An 18948-nucleotide genomic window follows, 5' to 3' on the forward strand; every position below is an offset into this window, starting at 1 on the left:
ACTAAACTGTATTAACCCGTGGCCTTCGTAAAGTTATGGCCTGATACTGACCAAAATATGACGTCAAAATGCCAGTCTTTTGCCACAAAAGAAAACAAATCGTGAGTTGTATTCAATAGTTCAACCAATCAAATAACTTGTTTCCATGAGCTCTACTAACGACAACTCACTAGTCGGTGCAAAAACCAAATAATGACGTCAAACTGCCAGTCCTTTTGAATTTCAGTAGCAGGCTATAGATAGTATGCAGATGACGTCACTCATGCCTTTGTTATTGTTTTTGCCATCCGCGTTTGTGAGTTGTTTTCACTAATCTGTATTAACCAGACTAGAAAAGTTCATAGTTACACAGAGTTTGTGTGTTGGTCCATTATACTTCCGGATGGCAATGTTGTGAACTCCTTGGCCAAGCACATTCTATCTATAACATAACGATGGCTACGATTAACCAGACTATAAAAGTTGATGGTTACACAGAGTTTGTGTGTTGGTCCGTTATACTTCCGGATGGCAATGTTGTGAACTCCTTGGCTAAGCGCATTCTATCTATACTGTTGTTTATTTCCAGTCAACGAAAAGGTCCGAGCTACCCTAAGTGTATCCCAAACAAACAATTAGCTTAGGCCCAGTAAGTGAGTATTTAATTTATCACACTGTTTTGACACGCTGATGAAGGACTTGCATTACATCACCTGACGACACACAATGCATTTTATTTCCAGTAATCTGTGTTAAAATTGTGAGTAATGCTCAGGATATGTAGGTTGTTTTCATCGGTGATAGGCAAGTTTTTATAGTGTCCATCGGTTCACGATCAGGGGTAAAATATTATTTATTTTAAAATGTCAAGTCAATAATAAAACCACTGAAATGTTTATTCGACTAATTTAATAAATATACAATAACAGACGTAATTTTTAAATAAATGTGTATGCACCGTGCGTTGATTGAATGACCTGAGACTCATACAATAAGATAACAGTAAAAAAAAGGCATCCATATCAACAGCATGAAAGTATAGCAACAAGATGAGGTCACAGAGGATCCATCAATTTCTTTCTGACATTTCCCAATTGATGCTATTCGTTTAGGTAAAAATACTCACAACATCTGCCAGTCACATATAACATACCAACACACATCACTGTGTGTGTAACCGTTGACGTTTAATGTGGGTCCGATTGATATAATTTAGTGAGAACAGAACTTATCACGAGCAAGCTGTCGAAAAATAATGGCGAAGAACAGAATGACGTCAACTACGTGCCTCCTATAGATAGAATGCGCTTGGCCAAGGAGTTCACAACATTGCCATCCGGAAGTATAACGGACCAACACACAAACTCTGTGTAACCATGAACTTTTATAGTCTTGTTAATACAGTTTAGTGAGAACAACTCACAAACGCGGATGGCAAAAACAATAACAAAGGCCTGAGTGACGTCATCTGCATACTATCTATAGTCTGATTTATGCTTTTTAGTGAGAACTCATCATAGAAATGGCTGGCTAAAACAATAACAAAGAGGTGAGAGAAGGTCAATTCCGTTCAATCTTTTGATGCATTGCGTTTACTTAAAAAAACTTATAACAATGCCAGTCGGATAGTCCGTACCAACACATAAAACCTTAGCGCTTTGAGTCTGATGTCTCGGAGTTATAGCGCTATATAAGTTTTCAGCATTATTATTATTATTATAAAACTACATGTAACCTTAAACGTTTATAATAGTCAGATTAATACAATTTAGTAAGAACTACTCATAGAAATGAATGGCGAAAATAATAACAAAAGCTGAGTGACGTCACTCATCTTTTTGTTATTGTTTTTAGTCAGCCATTAGTATGAGTAGTTCTCACTAAATTCTATCAATAAGACTCTAAACGTTCAATGTAGCACATAGTTTTGAGTATTGGTACGTGTTATCGGCTGGTGAACGGTGTGAGTTTGTTTGTTTTTTGTGGGTTTTTTTTTTTTTGGGGGGGGGGGGGGGGGGGGGGAGGGAGGATGGAGGGTTTGGCTTAACGCACAGCATGAATTTATGCTTTGCGATTAGTTTTTAAAAAGCTCAAAACTTCTTCCAGCCGGATATAGCTTAACTCACAAATCTATGTCTAACATTAAAGATCTGAAAGTATATAATCTTATCTGTGTATTTTTAATGTCAATACTTTAATCCATCTCTTTGCTTTGCCACGTCTGTTGTACAATTTCCTAAAAGGATGAATAAAGTTTATTATTATTTTTATTATTATTATTATTATTATTATTATTATTATTATTATTATTATTATTATTATTATTATTATTATTATTATTATTATTATTATTATTATTATTATTACTGTCTTATAAATGTTAAGTGTTGCTGTTGGCCCGGGACTTCTTGAAAAGCGCTTTGATTATGTTTAATGGATATTGCCTTCTGTAAATGCTCATTGACATCACTCGGCTCTTTGTTATTTTTTTATCCAGCCATTTTATGAGTAGTTCTCACTAAATTGTATCAATCAGACGAGATAATAGATAGGACGAAGTTGATGATACTTTGGTCTTTGTTATGTTTTTAGCCAAATATGTTATGAGTAGTTCTCACTAAATTGTATTAACCAGACTATAAACGTTCAAGGCTTCACCTTGTTTTGTGTGTTATTTCGGATGCATTTACGGCTGGTGAATGTTTTGAGTTTTTTGGGTTGTTTTTTTTTTTGGCTGAGCGCAATACATCAATAAACGTTAAGTGTAAGGTGGAAGGTTAAACATATTTTTTTTTTTTTTTGTTTGAAAGTTATATCCGACTGGCATGTTTAAGCACCAATAGTGATAAGTAACAGCGCAAGAAAAAAAAGAGAGAATCAAAGAGAATCTGAGTGATCTATTTTCAGTCTTACTTGTTGGGTGGGGGTGTTCTGAAGTTGGAGCTGTTTTTATTTTTTTATTTTTTGTTGTTTTATTTTTTTTTTAAGGTAATGTCAAGATGTTGCTTTGTTTATCGAGATTTTAATTTAAAATAGAGGTCTCCCTGAGTTATGAACAATGTTCATTAAGTGAGTCACTTTGAATGCATTTTGTAGCGTCATGGCTGATTTCAGTAAAGAAATGACTGCAGATTACCATAAAAATCTTAGAAATGTGTCTTCTCAACTGGAGATCAAACCAGATACCCTTTTCTCTCCTGCAAAATGTAACACCATGTATTTTGAAATGATTCCTGTCTAATAATTTTGAAGTAGCTAAATCTCGGAGACATCCAATCGCTTTGTTTAAAGCGCTCAGTGCACGGTTAGTGGATATTGGTCTTTATAACTGCTCTAGTTTTTGTTCTGTTTTCTTTTTTTGTTGTTGTTGTTGTTGTTGTTTTTTTTTGTTATTTTTTTTGGGTTTTTTTTTTTGTTTTTTTTTTTTTTTGGGGGGGGGGGGGGGGGGGGGGGTACGCCAATGTAAGACATAGTATCCTGTTTGCCCACTAAAATTATCATAAATACGAGATGTCTCCCCACGCTTTACGATAAGAAAAATGTTTACGTCGCCTATTTTTTTAGTGTTTAAAAAACAACAAATCGTAGTCCTCAAGGAATAGATAATTAGACTAACTCTTTGTTCAACGTTTTGTTCTTAGTGAGGAATTCGAGCTGTTACTAATAATAGTAATAGAACACTGTAAACTGGCCTAGATGTCCAAAGTGATTTATCAAGTGTATATCTGTGATATGGACAGATACAAGTGGGTTAATCGTGTGTTCTGGGAACGCTTCGTGCAAACACTTGAGTTAATAAAGAAAATACAGAAAAGTTTTTTTGTCGAGATACTTATCTTTATTGGGGTATTAAAATTTCTGCTCGAATGTGTCGACAAGACCCACCATTTATCGGAGGCAAAATGAGTTTAACTATCAGATCGTTGTTTAATGAGGTCAATCGTTAAATAATCCACTCATTGGGTAGGCCAACAGCCTTAGAAGATCGCGGCAATTGACGACGATGGATGTGCGATACGGTGACTCGTCTTGTGACAAAGCAAAGCGTTTTTGACCGTGATCAGTGACTGGATAGGTAACAACGATTGCAAAACTCTGGCCCCCGGCGTTTGTCCATGGGTAAGGTACTTTACGCATTCTACAACACTCGACAGAGAGGTGCCAATGGCTGTCTGACTGTAGGAAATGACACGTTATATGGTAATAGTGCTTGTACAAAAAAAGAAGCGTCACAGACGACTTGCACTTTATGAAATGGAAGTGGTTCAGTTTGACCTGGTGAGAAAATCAATCCATTGAAAATTGCTTAATGAACTTAAGATATTCCGTAATCCAATCATCACTTTCTTTTTTTTTTTTTTTTTTTTTTTTTTTTTTTTTTTTTTTGTTCTTATAGTTCATTAAATCGAAAGATAAAAAAAGGAAAACTATTCATGTGCTTTTCCAAAGCCTTGATGAAACGAAACAAAACAGATTCACCTTACCATAACATTGAGAGTAAAAATTATAGAAATACCGAACGTTTAATTAGCGTGAATTTCGCTATTCACAAGTAAAGAAGGATATTTGAAAAATAAAATGCCAGAAAAATTCCAAATGGCAACTTTAAATTGTCATGCTACATGGGTTCTGTGATACTCACCTTTTGGGATCTGGCATTAAAAGCTAGTGCTGTAGAGTCTGAATTTAAGACATAATGCTTATGAAAAAAAAATGAGGAAAAAAGAAAATTTTCATTCTTCATCCCATATGGGAAATCTGTCTATAGATAGTATGCGCTTGGCTAAGAAGTTGATAACATTGCCATCCGGAAGTATAACAGACCAACACACAAAACTATGTGTAATCATGAACTTTTATAGTCTGGATAATACCGTTTAGTGAGTATTACTCATAAACGTGGATGGCAAAAAAACAATAACAAAGACTAGAGTGACGTCAACATCATTCTATTTATAGGGTCTATCCCAAGAAGACTGGAATAACCCAGGCGTCAGCAGCAGCTGCAGTGAAAACTGAGCTGGAGTGAGGTAACTTGCTCAAGGCCACACAGCGTAGTCGGTATTCGAACTCGGTACTTTTTGGGTATGACGCAAAGACTGTACCGCTGAGTCACGCTGTCCCCTTATGTGGCTATTACATTTAAATTAAAGTGATCCGAGAATTAAATTGACGGCTGAGAAAATGAAGTAGATAATTGGTTTGCCTCACTTAATTTATTTTTAATGAGGGAAAAGAGTGTAAATGATATCTTGTGATAATGTATCTAATGATGGAATCACGAGCTAATGCTTGAAAGAATGTAGAGAACAGATGATCGACCCCTTGTTGGTGTGAGTAATGCAATGACCGGAACAGACTAGGGTCATTTGTAATGATAAATAGGCATATCATATGTCACAATCATAACAATGAAAGTGTTAGAAGGTGGGGAGCGAGTGGACTGTCAGTAAAAACGTACATTGGTAAGTTAAAATTGCATGACTTCATATAAAAACGTATAAAAAAGAATGAATGTTTTGGGATTGAAGCCCTTCCTCTGCTAAGGCCATTTTGAATTAATAACGTGTTTAAAATATCTTTTAATAAATTGATTTTTTTAAAAATTGTCCTTTCCTGAGAAATTTATTTTGATAAATGAATTTTTATTCTGTGCTTTGTTTTCCATTGAAATTGTTTGCCTTAATATTAGTCATAAAACTTGTACTGTAGTAAACTTGTACTGTAGTAAGTACTAAAGATGTCAATGCAAATGGGTATCCCAGAAGTCAGAATTTTATTCTCATCCTTTCTTCTCTCTCTCTCTCTCTCTCTCTCTCTCTCTCTCTCTCTCTCTCTCTCTCTCTCCCTCTCTCTCTCTCTCTCTCTCTATCTATCTATCTATCTATCTATCTATCTGCCTATCTATCTATCTATCTCTCCTCTTTTAATACCTCAGACTTAAAGTAGGTTAGCCAATGACAAGGGTGAAAAGTCGTATGTTTTTCATAAACATCAGGTATAAAGTGAGATATCTCTGGACATCTCTTGTAAATGTGGGTCCGTTGTTATACGAATAGCGATTAAAAGTAATGTTACATTTTTGTTTTGCTCTCCACAGCCAAACATATGCGTCAAAACAAATTAAATGATATACTAGGCTATGTGAAAGGTCATTTAATTCTTCGTACAATGGTGCCAAACATGCACATATACACATCATTGAAGGCGAAATGTGATCACTTGATGATCCGACTTTGGCAAAAATGGAACTGAACACAAAATAGTGTAGTCAGTATAGCAAGTGTCCCATAGTATTTCAAATAAGTTTCACATTTCTACATGTGTGCTGACACTAAAACATTGTCTGTTAAATGTTTAACCTGTTGACATATTGATCTATATTTTTTTCAAATATTTCTATGTTAAAATCTTTTAATAGAAGCCTTTAACAATGTCAAAACTGAAATGTGAAGAACGATCAAGGTTGTTTGAACATTTGGAAGCTGTTTTCAGTATAAACAGAGTAGCTGGAATTTTAACATATCTTGAATGTCAGTCTACCGTTTACATCAGTTACAGTTCTTCAAAGACAAGGACGAAATTTTGAATGCACAAAACAATAGATACGAGAGAATAGCTCTTGCCATCATATCTTGTCGTTTTCTCTCGTATATCTGAATTGAAGGCGAAGAATTGCCGTTTAACTCTCTCCTAACCAGCCATTTTTAGAATTTCGCCCCAAACCTCACACCCACCCAACACAAAAATAGACTGTTCTTACTCAAACAAAAAAATAACAAGTGCCTTCTATACAGAATGTTGTTCAGCAAAATGAGCTCTACAACACAGTGTTTAGTATTTATAGCTGTAATCAAAGCATTTATTTAGATTTTGTGATGTACACGAGAAATTATAATGAGAAAATCGTAACCAATGTCACGATTTTTCTATGGGTGGTAAGGAGGGGGTTAAATTGTTTATCATCGGCCGAAGAAGGATTTCCAGCTCGAAACGTTCCGTGTACATTTTTTTGTTTTTTGTTCTTCCTTTTTTATACACTCATTTTAAAATCCATAGCCTTTCCCTGTGTGGGTTCTTTTTTTTTAATCTTCAAACGGCCGTCACTGCTTATAGTCTAGTACTCTCCCATATCCCAATTTTATACAAAATAAATACAAAGACTGAACTTTGCGATAATCATCACATTATCACCCGCCTGATCACTATGTGTATTCAATACCGCTTTAACCATCACAAGAAGTGTGTAAAGATTTCGCATAAATTTAATCATCACACTAAATAATTTGCTATTCATGCTTTATATCGAGTAAAACTTGACACTCTTGGTGGACGGCTCTGATTTTTTTGATTTTTTTTTTTTTTGTTTGGGGGGTGGGGGGGGGGGGTGAAAAAAGGCAAACATGACTGACATCTTTTTAATTGCTTAGTAAGCCAGGGTAGAGTTCTCTCTGGTCCTACTCCTATAAAATCGAGGTGTATATTTACATTAATCTAATCCAGGCATCTAGTTGTGTAGAAAACCACACATCCCACATACACAAACACTGTCTGGGATAACTGGATCCCTTCCTACCTGCCCATCAGTTGTCTTTCGACGTCCGTCATTTAATAACTTTCTCCCATTTCCGTACTTTTCACCTGCCGACCCCCAGATCCCCCGTGAAATAAATTGTGATGAATCGTTTCCATTTTGATAGATCTTAATTTTGTCTTGGACCACTCACTTTGTTAAAATCTCTCTCTCTCTCTCTCTCTCTCTCTCTCTCTCTCTCTCTCTCTCTCTCTCTCTCTCTCTCTCTCTCTCTCTCTCTCTCTCTCTCTCTCTCTCTCTCTCTCTCTCTCTCTCTTTTTTTTTTTTTTTTCTTGCTTTCTTTCTTTTTTTACTTCCCCTCCCCCCTCTTTCCCTTCCCTCACATTTCTCCGTCAAGCACTTCGCCTATCTATCTATCTATCTATCTATCTATCTCTCTCTCTCTCTCTCTCTCTCTATTATATATATATATATATATATATATATATATATATATATATATATATATATATATATGTTATCATTTCATCCTGCGGCTGTGTAGTCGCTTTTGACGCTGGGTTCGCTCGGTGCATAGTTGAGTCCTCGGAAAAGGCTCTTTACTCACATTATTTCACCGTACTCAGGTGTAAAATGAGTACCAGGCCGTTAACAGCGTTGTTCTGTCCCCCGAAAAAATGTATAATAGGATTATCTGAAATTATGATTACCAAAGATTGTTACCGCGATGTAAGAATCCCTAATTTCATCTTTGAACGTTGCTAACTAAAAACATTCCAATTTCTTGAATGCATTAACAATTTGTTTTATTTTGCCTCTTATGTTGTTTTTATGTTTTCTTCTATTTCAGAGACTTGCGGTTTAACAAGTTAAAAAGAATTCCAAGAGGAAGTTTTCCATTACTTCCAAGTTTAAACACATTGTAAGTATATTATGATTTACCCTGTCCATTTAGTTCATGATAGATTTGAAAGAATTTAAGATTGGAAAGTTATACGAAACTTATTTATATTTCTTGCTTAAATAGATTATTTTTCTTTTGTTTGTGCCATCTCTTTGATCTCGTATTTAGTCTTGTGCTCGTAATTCATGCGTTCTCCGAATTCTATCTCGATAAATACGCATACCGAGGGAATGGAGTTGCCACTTGTTTTAGTTCCATGTTCTCTCACTAAATACAATAGAAAGAAAAATGATTAGACTCCCGCTTACATTTCTGGAATTCTTGTTTTGTGGCTATTTTGATTTACAAAGATAAAATCACAATTTAAAAGTTTTGTATGTTTTAATTTCAAAATATTGACATTAATGAATATTTACCCTCATTCTAATTCATGATTTAGCTGAATGTGCTAAATGAAAATTTCAGATTTAAAAACGGATAGAAAAATTTCACAATGCCAAATTTTCTTATATAATTTGCAATTTTGACAAGGATCAAATTTCAGGCCGTCGTTTGTATTGGCGAATTGTGGGTTACTGTAGCACCACAGCCAGGCTGTTTATACAGAAGTAAAAATAGTCTTCAAATAAATAGTTTACTTTATTGAACCTTTTTCCGAAACATCACTGATATGGAACATGCACTCGTCAGCATAGCTGAGTTTTTTTTCACGCCCTCACAAAATACAGAATATTTCAAATGAGAATGTTGTTGCACATGGAAGAAGAACAGGTGATGCAGAAGATTGAAAGTTAATTATTCGTATCAGGAAAGCACTGTGATAATCATTCACTTCGTGATTGCGTCGTTTAACGCCAGTTTTTTTCCCCAATGTATTTTTCTTTTCGTTTATTTCTTCATTACTTTCTGTTAATATTTTTACTTAATGCTCGTTAACCAGTTAACTGTTTTACTCGAGAAAGACTCGTACATATTTAAAAATGTGGCCAGAAAACTTGTCCTTCAAATGCCAATCGATTTAAATGACTCTAATCTTGGCAAAAACTCTCAAACCTGGGATCTCGCGAGGTCTAATGTTTGAGAGTTTTTGCCAAGATGAGAGTCATTTAAATCTATCGATATTTGAAGGACGAGTTTTCTGGCCATTTTTTATAAATACGCATCTTTCCAGAGTACGGCAGTTTACTAGTTAAGGCGGCTGATATATAGGACAACAATTGTGGAATACCAAGTCTTCCTCCAATCTACCATGTCTGCCTATATATGTCTTATATGTGGCTATGTGGTCTAGTGAAATAACACTCGCTTTCGGATCGGAAGGTCCTGAGTTCGAGCCTCCCTCGGCGCAGAGTTGAGTCCTTGGAAAAGGCTCTTTACTCACATTATCTCACCGTACTCAGGTGTAAAATAAGTATATGGCCGTTAACAGCATTGTCTCGTTGTCGGAAAAAAATGTAATATCGCCTAACAGACGTCATGTCAGGGACCCATTGTAAACAACAAGATATGAAGTGAATAGAAAAGTGCCAGAAGACAATAGAGAATAAAAATTTTTCGCGGCGGTGGTGGGGTTCGAACCTGCGACCTTATTGGTACGACAACTCCGCCTGGCAGGTGAGAGCGTGGCTCTACCGTGTGAGCTATCCACGAACACAAAAATATTCGTTTCAAACCCAAAGTCATTACTAGATCCCTCTCTCACCCACTTCTTGAGACCGCCGATTCGTTCGTACACCACCATCGCGAATAATTTTGACCAGCAGTTAAGCTTAATAGCCAATATTCTCAACACAAACATATAACATAGAAACGATTGAGACATTGAGTATGCTCCGGTGTATGGGGTGAATTTTAATTCAGAAAAGTGAGTGGAGCAGGCACTTATGTTGGTAACAACAAGATATGAAGTGAATAGAAAAGTGCCAGAAGACAATAGAGAATAAAAATTTTTCGCGGCGGTGGTGGGGTTCGAACCTGCGACCTTATTGGTACGACAACTCCGCCTGGCAGGTGAGAGCGTGGCTCTACCGTGTGAGCTATCCACGAACACAAAAATATTCGTTTCAAACCCAAAGTCATTACTAGATCCCTCTCTCACCCACTTCTTGAGACCGCCGATTCGTTCGTACACCACCATCGCGAATAATTTGACCAGCAGTTAAGCTTAATAGCCATATTCTCAACACAAACATATAACATAGAAACGATTGAGACATTGAGTATGCTCCGGTGTATGGGGTGAATTTTTAATTCAGAAAAGTGAGTGGAGCAGGCACTTATGTTGGTAACAACAAGATATGAAGTGAATAGAAAAGTGCCAGAAGACAATAGAGAATAAAAATTTTCGCGGCGGTGGTGGGGTTCGAACCTGCGACCTTATTGGTACGACAACTCGCCTGGCAGGTGAGAGCGTGGCTCTACCGTGTGAGCTATCCACGAACACAAAAATATTCGTTTCAAACCCAAAGTCATTACTAGATCCCTCTCTCACCTCCACTTCTTGAGACCGCCGATTCGTTCGTAACCACCATCGCGAATAATTTTGACCAGCAGTTAAGCTTAATAGCAATATTCTCAACACAAAATATAACATAGAAACGATTGAGAATTGAGTATGCTCCGGTGTATGGGGTGAATTTTTAATTCAGAAAAGTAAGTGCCTGCTCCACTCACTTTTCTGAATTAAAAATTCACCCCATACACCGGAGCATACTCAATGTCTCAATCGTTTCTATGTTATATGTTTGTGTTGAGAATATTGGCTATTAAGCTTAACTGCTGGTCAAAATTATTCGCGATGGTGGTGTACGAACGAATCGGCGGTCTCAAGAAGTGGGTGAGAGAGGGATCTAGTAATGACTTTGGGTTTGAAACGAATATTTTGTGTTCGTGGATAGCTCACACGGTAGAGCCACGCTCTCACCTGCCAGGCGGAGTTGTCGTACCAATAAGGTCGCAGGTTCGAACCCCACCACCGCCGCGAAAAATTTTTATTCTCTATTGTCTTCTGGCACTTTTCTATTCACTTCATATCTTGTTGTTACCAACATAAGTGCCTGCTCCACTCACTTTTCTGAATTAAAAATTCACCCCATACACCGGAGCATACTCAATGTCTCAATCGTTTCTATGTTATATGTTTGTGTTGAGAATATTGGCTATTAAGCTTAACTGCTGGTCAAAATTATTCGCGATGGTGGTGTACGAACGAATCGGCGGTCTCAAGAAGTGGGTGAGAGAGGGATCTAGTAATGACTTTGGGTTTGAAACGAATATTTTTGTGTTCGTGGATAGCTCACACGGTAGAGCCACGCTCTCACCTGCCAGGCGGAGTTGTCGTACCAATAAGGTCGCAGGTTCGAACCCCACCACCGCCGCGAAAAATTTTTATTCTCTATTGTCTTCTGGCACTTTTCTATTCACTTCATATCTTGTTGTTACCAACATAAGTGCCTGCTCCACTCACTTTTCTGAATTAAAAATTCACCCCATACACCGGAGCATACTCAATGTCTCAATCGTTTCTATGTTATATGTTTGTGTTGAGAATATTGGCTATTAAGCTTAACTGCTGGTCAAAATTATTCGCGATGGTGGTGTACGAACGAATCGGCGGTCTCAAGAAGTGGTGTGAGAGAGGGATCTAGTAATGACTTTGGGTTTGAAACGAATATTTTTGTGTTCGTGGATAGCTCACACGGTAGAGCCCGCTCTCACCTGCCAGCGGAGTGTGTACCAATAAGGTCGCAGGTCGAACCCCACCCCGCCGCGAAAATTTTATCTCTATTGTCTTCTGCACTTTATTCACTTCATATCTTGTTGTTACAACATAGTGCCTGCTCCACTCACTTTTCTGAATTAAAATTCACCCCAACACCGAGTACTCATGCTCAATCGTTTCTATGTTATATGTTGTGTTGAGAATATTGGCTATAACTTAACTGCTGTCAAATTATTCGCGATGGTGTGTACGAACGAATCGCGGTCTCAGAAGTGGGTGAGAGAGGATCTATAATGACTTTGGTTTGAACGAATATTTTGTGTTCGTGGATAGCTCACACGTAGAGCCACCTACTGCCAGGCGGAGTTCGTACATAAGTCGCAGTTCGAACCCCCCACCGCGCGAAAAATTTATTCTCTATGTCTTGGCACTTCTATTACTCATATCTTGTTGTTACCAACATAATGCCTGCTCCACTCACTTTCGAATTAAATTCACCATACACCGGAGCATCTCAATGTCTCAACGTTTCTGTTATATGTTGTTTGAATATTGGCTATTACTTAATGTGTCAAAATATTCGCGAGGTGGTGTACAACGAATCGGCGGTCTCAAGAAGTGGGTGAGGAGGATTAGTATGACTTTGGGTTTGAAACGAATATTTTGTGTTCGTGGATAGCTCACAGTAGGCCACGCCTCACCTGCCAGGCGGAGTGTCGTACAATAAGGCGCGGTTCGAACCCACACGCCGCGAAAATTTATTCTCTATTGTCTTCTGCACTTTTCATTCACTTCATATCTTGTTTTACCACATAATGCCTCTCCACTCACTTTTCTGAATTAAAATTCACCATACACCGGAGCATACTCAATGTCCAATCGTTTTATATGTTTGTGTTGAGAATATTGGCTATTAAGCTTAACTGCTGGTCAAAATTATTCGCGATGGTGGTGTACAACGAATCGCGGTCTCAAGAAGTGGTGAGAGAGGGATCTATAATGACTTTGGGTTTGAAACGAATATTTTGTGTTCGTGATAGCTCACACGGTAAGCCCGCTTCACCTGCAGCGAGTGTCGTACATAAGGTCGCAGGTTCGAACCCCCACCGCCGCGAAATTTTTATTCTCTATTGTTTCTGGCACTTTTCTATTCACTTCATATCTTGTTGTTACCAACATAAGTGCCTGCTCACTCACTTTCTGAATTAAAATTCACCCCATACACCGAGCATACTCAATGTCTCAATCGTTCTATGTTATATGTTTGTGTTGAGAATATTGGCTATTAAGCTTAACTGCTGGTCAAAATTATCGCGATGGGGTTACGAACGAATCGCGGTCTCAAGAAGTGGGTGAGAGAGGGATCTAGTATGACTTTGGGTTTGAAACGATTTTTTGTTTCGTGGATAGCTCACCGGTAGCACGCTCTCACCTGCAGGGGAGTTGTCGTACCAATAAGGTCGCGTCGAACCCCACCACCGCGCGAAATTTATTCTCTATTTCTTCGGCACTTTTCTATTCACTTTATCTTGTGTACACATAAGTGCTGCTCCACTCACTTTGAATTAAAAATTCACCCCATACACCGAGCTATCAATGTCTCATCTTTCTATGTTATATGTTGTGTGGAATATTGGCTATTAGCTTACTGCTGGTCAAATTTTCGCGATGGTGGTACGAACGATCGGCGGTCCAAGAGGGTGAGAGAGGGATCTAGTAAGACTTTGGTTGAAACGATATTTGTTTGTGATAGTCACACGTAGAGCCCCTCCTGCCAGGCGGAGTTGTCGTACCAATAGTCGCAGGTTCGAACCCCACCACCGCCGCGAAATTTTTATTCTCTATTTCTTCTGGCACTTTTCTATTCACTTATATCTGTTGTTACCACATATGCCTGCTCCATCACTTTCTGAATTAAAAATTCACCCATACACCGGAGATACTCAATGTTCATGTTTCTATTTATAGTTTGTTGAGAATATTGCTATTAGCTTAACTGCTGGTCAATTATTCGCGTGGTGGTGTACAACGACGCGGTCCAGAAGGGGTGAGAGAGGATCTAGTAATGACTTTGGGTTTGAAACGATATTTTTGTGTCGGGATAGCTCACACGTAGGCCACGCTCTCACCTGCCGGCGGAGTTGTCGTACAATAAGGTCGCAGGTTCGAACCCACCACCGCCGCGAAAAATTTTATCTCTATTGTCTTCTGCACTTTCATTCCTTCATATCTTGTTGTTACCAACATAAGTGCCTGCTCCACTCACTTTTCTGAATTAAAATTCACCCCATACACCGGAGCATACTCAAGTCTCAATCGTTTCTATGTTATATGTTGTGTTAGAATATTGGCTATTAGCTTAACTGCTGTCAAAATTATTCGCGATGGTGGTGTACGAACGAATCGGCGGTCTCAAGAAGTGGGTTGAGAGAGGGATCTAGTAATGACTTTGGGTTTGAAACGAATATTTTTGTGTTCGTGGATAGCTCACACGGTAGAGCCACGCTCTCACCTGCCAGGCGGAGTTGTCGTACCAATAAGGTCGCAGGTTCGAACCCCACCACCGCCGCGAAAAATTTTTATTCTCTATTGTCTTCTGGCACTTTTCTATTCACTTCATATCTTGTTGTTACCAACATAAGTGCCTGCTCCACTCACTTTTCTGAATTAAAAATTCACCCCATACACCGGAGCATACTCAATGTCTCAATCGTTTCTATGTTATATGTTTGTGTTGAGAATATTGGCTATTAAGCTTAACTGCTGGTCAAAATTATTCGCGATGGTGGTGTACGAACGAATCGGCGGTCTCAAGAAGTGGGTGAGAGAGGGATCTAGTAATGACTTTGGGTTTGAAACGAATATTTTTGTGTTCGTGGATAGCTCACACGGTAGAGCCACGCTCTCACCTGCCAGGCGGAGTTGTCGTACCAATAAGGTCGCAGGTTCGAACCCCACCACCGCCGCGAAAAATTTTTATTCTCTATTGTCTTCTGGCACTTTTCTATTCACTTCATATCTTGTTGTTACCAACATAAGTGCCTGCTCCACTCACTTTTCTGAATTAAAAATTCACCCCATACACCGGAGCATACTCAATGTCTCAATCGTTTCTATGTTATATGTTTGTGTTGAGAATATTGGCTATTAAGCTTAACTGCTGGTCAAAATTATTCGCGATGGTGGTGTACGAACGAATCGGCGGTCTCAAGAAGTGGGTGAGAGAGGGATCTAGTAATGACTTTGGGTTTGAAACGAATATTTTTGTGTTCGTGGATAGCTCACACGGTAGAGCCACGCTCTCACCTGCCAGGCGGAGTTGTCGTACCAATAAGGTCGCAGGTTCGAACCCCACCACCGCCGCGAAAAATTTTTATTCTCTATTGTCTTCTGGCACTTTTCTACTCACTTCATATCTTGTTGTTACCAACATAAGTGCCTGCTCCACTCACTTTTCTGAATTAAAAATTCGACCCATTGTAAAGCGCTTTGAGCACATTAAGTGGATTTCGCGGAATATAAAAGGTCAAGTTCAAGTTTTCCCTTTTGTGAAGCCAGAACAGGGCAGTATTCGTGATATCCCTGTTCTCTTCACTATTATTGCTTTCATTTCGAAACATTATGTTGTCGTCAAAAGTCGAAAGGTTCATCTTTCTTAATTCAGATACCTGTTTATTTTGTTGTAACAATACTGCATAAACAAGTAAATTGCTTATTCATTTTTATTATGCTTTGGTTGTTGATGAGGATATGGTACGTCCAGTTTCATGTTTCTTTCTATATTCTGAGTTTTCATTTATGTTATTAGACCATACGTTACCATTATTATAGTCCTCACTCAACCTTAACATCGCGAACATTCTTTTGTTGTATTTGTATAATTTTTAAAAATTCTCGTTTTTTGTTGTTTGTTTTTTTTGTTTTGTTTTTTGTTTTTGTTTGTTTTTTGTTTTTTCTTTTGTTTGTTTTGTTAATGTTGTTGCTCTTGTTCTTGTTGTTATTGTTGCTGTTGTTTTAATTTTTCTTATTCTTTTTTTTTTTTTCTACACACAAGTATTTCCGTGTAAATCAATCTTCATCCGTCTAGTTGTCAGCCCGAAGTTGAAAAATTCGGAAAGTAAACATAAAAAGCGGATTTCCCAGCGGGCATAAATAGCTCTGTGTGGCGTGTGGAGATTATAGAATGGGTTGATCGAGACAAGGTCGGGAGCATGGGACGGGATCTGACTCCTTTTCATGGTATCGGTAATGAAAAAGGGTGATCAGTTACCTCCGTGGCCTCTAATTACGACAATGGAATTCTATTTGCTTCATGCTTGACTGACAATACCCAAAATAGATAACGGTCATTGGAATGAACGATTGGCACAAAGAAGTTTCTGAAAATAAATACAACTATTTCGCATTATTACGACAGGCCAGATCTCTCAGCAGACCTACGGCTGGTGTTAGCTTTATATCTTAAGCCCCTCCAAAACCGATCCTCGTGTTTTTGGTTGACCTTCCTATAATTCGGTCTTTGGCGGTTCCTCTCTCGGGTCACCAGACCGTGAAATACTGTGTTTACTTTGGGTAAAAAGGAATTTAAAAATTGCTTAATAAGGCAAGTTTGACTGAGTCATCGTTATAGACATTATTTACAAGAGAAACAATATATCTGCTAATGTTAGAGTACCCTTATTATCTGCCATTTCAATGGTTCTGGCTTCGACATTTAATATTTTTGACACGTTTCTCATATTCCATTGTCTCGTTAGCATCTTGTGTAGTTTGTATATGTGACCCATCGTCGCAAAACGGTATTATGTCGGGATGAATAAGATGTTTAAAACATTGAACTAAAGCTAGATTTATTTTTTTTTAAAAGGGAAATCTTGTTTTTTTTGCAATCCAAAGACCTATATTCGTTCACCTCAATGAAACATAAAACCACAACCCAAGTCTGGTAATTTTGGAAATAAATTCAATTTTAGCATCTTAATCATCCCGACATAATACTGTTTTGAAGATGATGGATCACATATAATTTAATTCTAATGAATGACTTTGACTTAATCCATTTTATTCTCGATAATCCCACTGAGTCATCTGTGCTCTTATGATATATATTAATGACACTCGGATTTTGACTTTAAGGTTCGAGGTTGGAATAACGCTTTGGGTGCTCTTTATATCTATCTCTCTATCTATTTATCTATCTATTTATATATCTAGCTATCTTTCTCCTCTCCCTCTCTCTCTCTCTCTCTCTCTCTCTCTTTCTCTCTTTCTCTCTCTCTCTTTCTCTCTCTCTCTTTCTCTCTCTCTCTCAGTGTGTGTATGTGTGTGTGTGTGTTTGTGTGTGTGTGTGTGGGGGGGGGGGGGGCGCACGCTTTTCTATCTATTCACCTTTCTCCATACCTCCATTTTATCGATGCCCATCGCAAGCAATATAAGAAGAGAACGCTGTACGTCCTTAATTAACAGGTCGACTCGTAACCTTGAAAGAAGGAACCGAAACTACACCCCTCTTAATGATAATAGGTCTAACTCCAATACTAAATTGCCTTTTCTGTAACCATGTGAATTGTCTTGGAGCTCATTCCTTTTGACGTCCAGGTGATCGAGTCGTCAGGTCGAATTAAGAATTCGCTCTTGTGATGTGCCGTTTTGCAGCATAATACAGGGTGTCCATAAAGTCTTTCTCGGATTTCAAAAGACTTATTATTCTTAAATCGTTACAGGTATTTTCATCTGGTTTTCACCATCTTCTAGGGAAAAGTCATTCATATATGCACTTTAGCCAGACCCACATGACATCGCCATTTTTACCAAAATCAACATGAACTTAAAAGACATCATTTTTGCCTCCTTCTATCTCGGATTAACAAAAGTGACAAAAATCGCTTGGTCGACGGGAGTGTTATCAATCTCTTACTCATATGTGTCTCGGGCTCAGCAAATTTACATTATCCTATTATATTTTTTAAAAGTTATTTTCCCTTAATGGTCTGCAAACTGGGATTTCAAGCTTGTTGAACTACCTTTGTCGATTTGTTTTCATGCAATCACATCACACAAAAAGATTTGTTTCGAACTTTTGCCATTCCAAAATAGAAGGAGAGAAAATTATGTCTCCTTGGTTCAGATGAAATGTTGGATGTTGACTAATTGGCATAAATGTATGACTTTTCCCTAGAAGATGGTGAAAACTAGATGCACATATCTTTAACGGTTTTAGAATAATAATACGTTTTGAAACCAGGGAATGACTTTGTGGACATCCTGTGTAATAGGGTAACAGAGACTAGCATGCTAGCAGCACACTTTGATTTTGGTTCCTCACAAATAACTTTTGATTCGGTTTTAGACATTTTCAATAATCGGAATCTTGTTATAAGATAGGTGATAATCGTAATTAGTTTAAATGATTGTCAATGAGCTGCTACATGACACAGTATAATTGAAATATAATATATTAATAATAATATTAATAATAATAATCATTATTATTATATAATAATAATAATAATAATAATAATAATAATAATAATAATAAAATAATAATAATAATGATATTAATAATAATAATAATAATAATAATAATAATAATAATAATAATAATAATAATAATAATAATAATAATAATAATAATAATAATATAGGACAGTAATAAAATTCCCTAGAGAATTGTATCTGTTCGAGTTGCATCATCTTTTTTTTAATGTTTGAAGGTAGTCGGCTCCAATGTAAATAATTTATTGCTATACGCTATGCCTGAGAACGATTATTTTCTCCTCTTCCTGATTTCACCATGGCTCGTTAGTGCCA

The 18948-nt window shown here is 37.5% G+C and overlaps 1 protein-coding gene across 2 annotated transcripts in view; it reads left to right on the forward strand.

Annotated features, from left to right (window-relative positions):
- Positions 1 to 18948, forward strand: part of LOC144958535 (peroxidasin-like) — a 110421-nt gene that overhangs the window by 21631 nt on the left and 69842 nt on the right. For both annotated transcript variants that reach the window (XM_078890577.1, XM_078890585.1), the window contains exon 2: positions 8364 to 8435. In XM_078890577.1, the coding sequence (XP_078746703.1) occupies positions 8364 to 8435 (72 nt within the window). The remainder of the gene's footprint in view (positions 1 to 8363; positions 8436 to 18948) is intronic.

This window comes from Berghia stephanieae, chromosome 1 (genome assembly GCF_034508935.2).
Source record: "Berghia stephanieae isolate SIO BIC M18660-M18661 chromosome 1, UCSD_Bste_1.3, whole genome shotgun sequence".
Classification (NCBI taxonomy): Eukaryota; Metazoa; Mollusca; class Gastropoda; order Nudibranchia; family Aeolidiidae; genus Berghia; species Berghia stephanieae.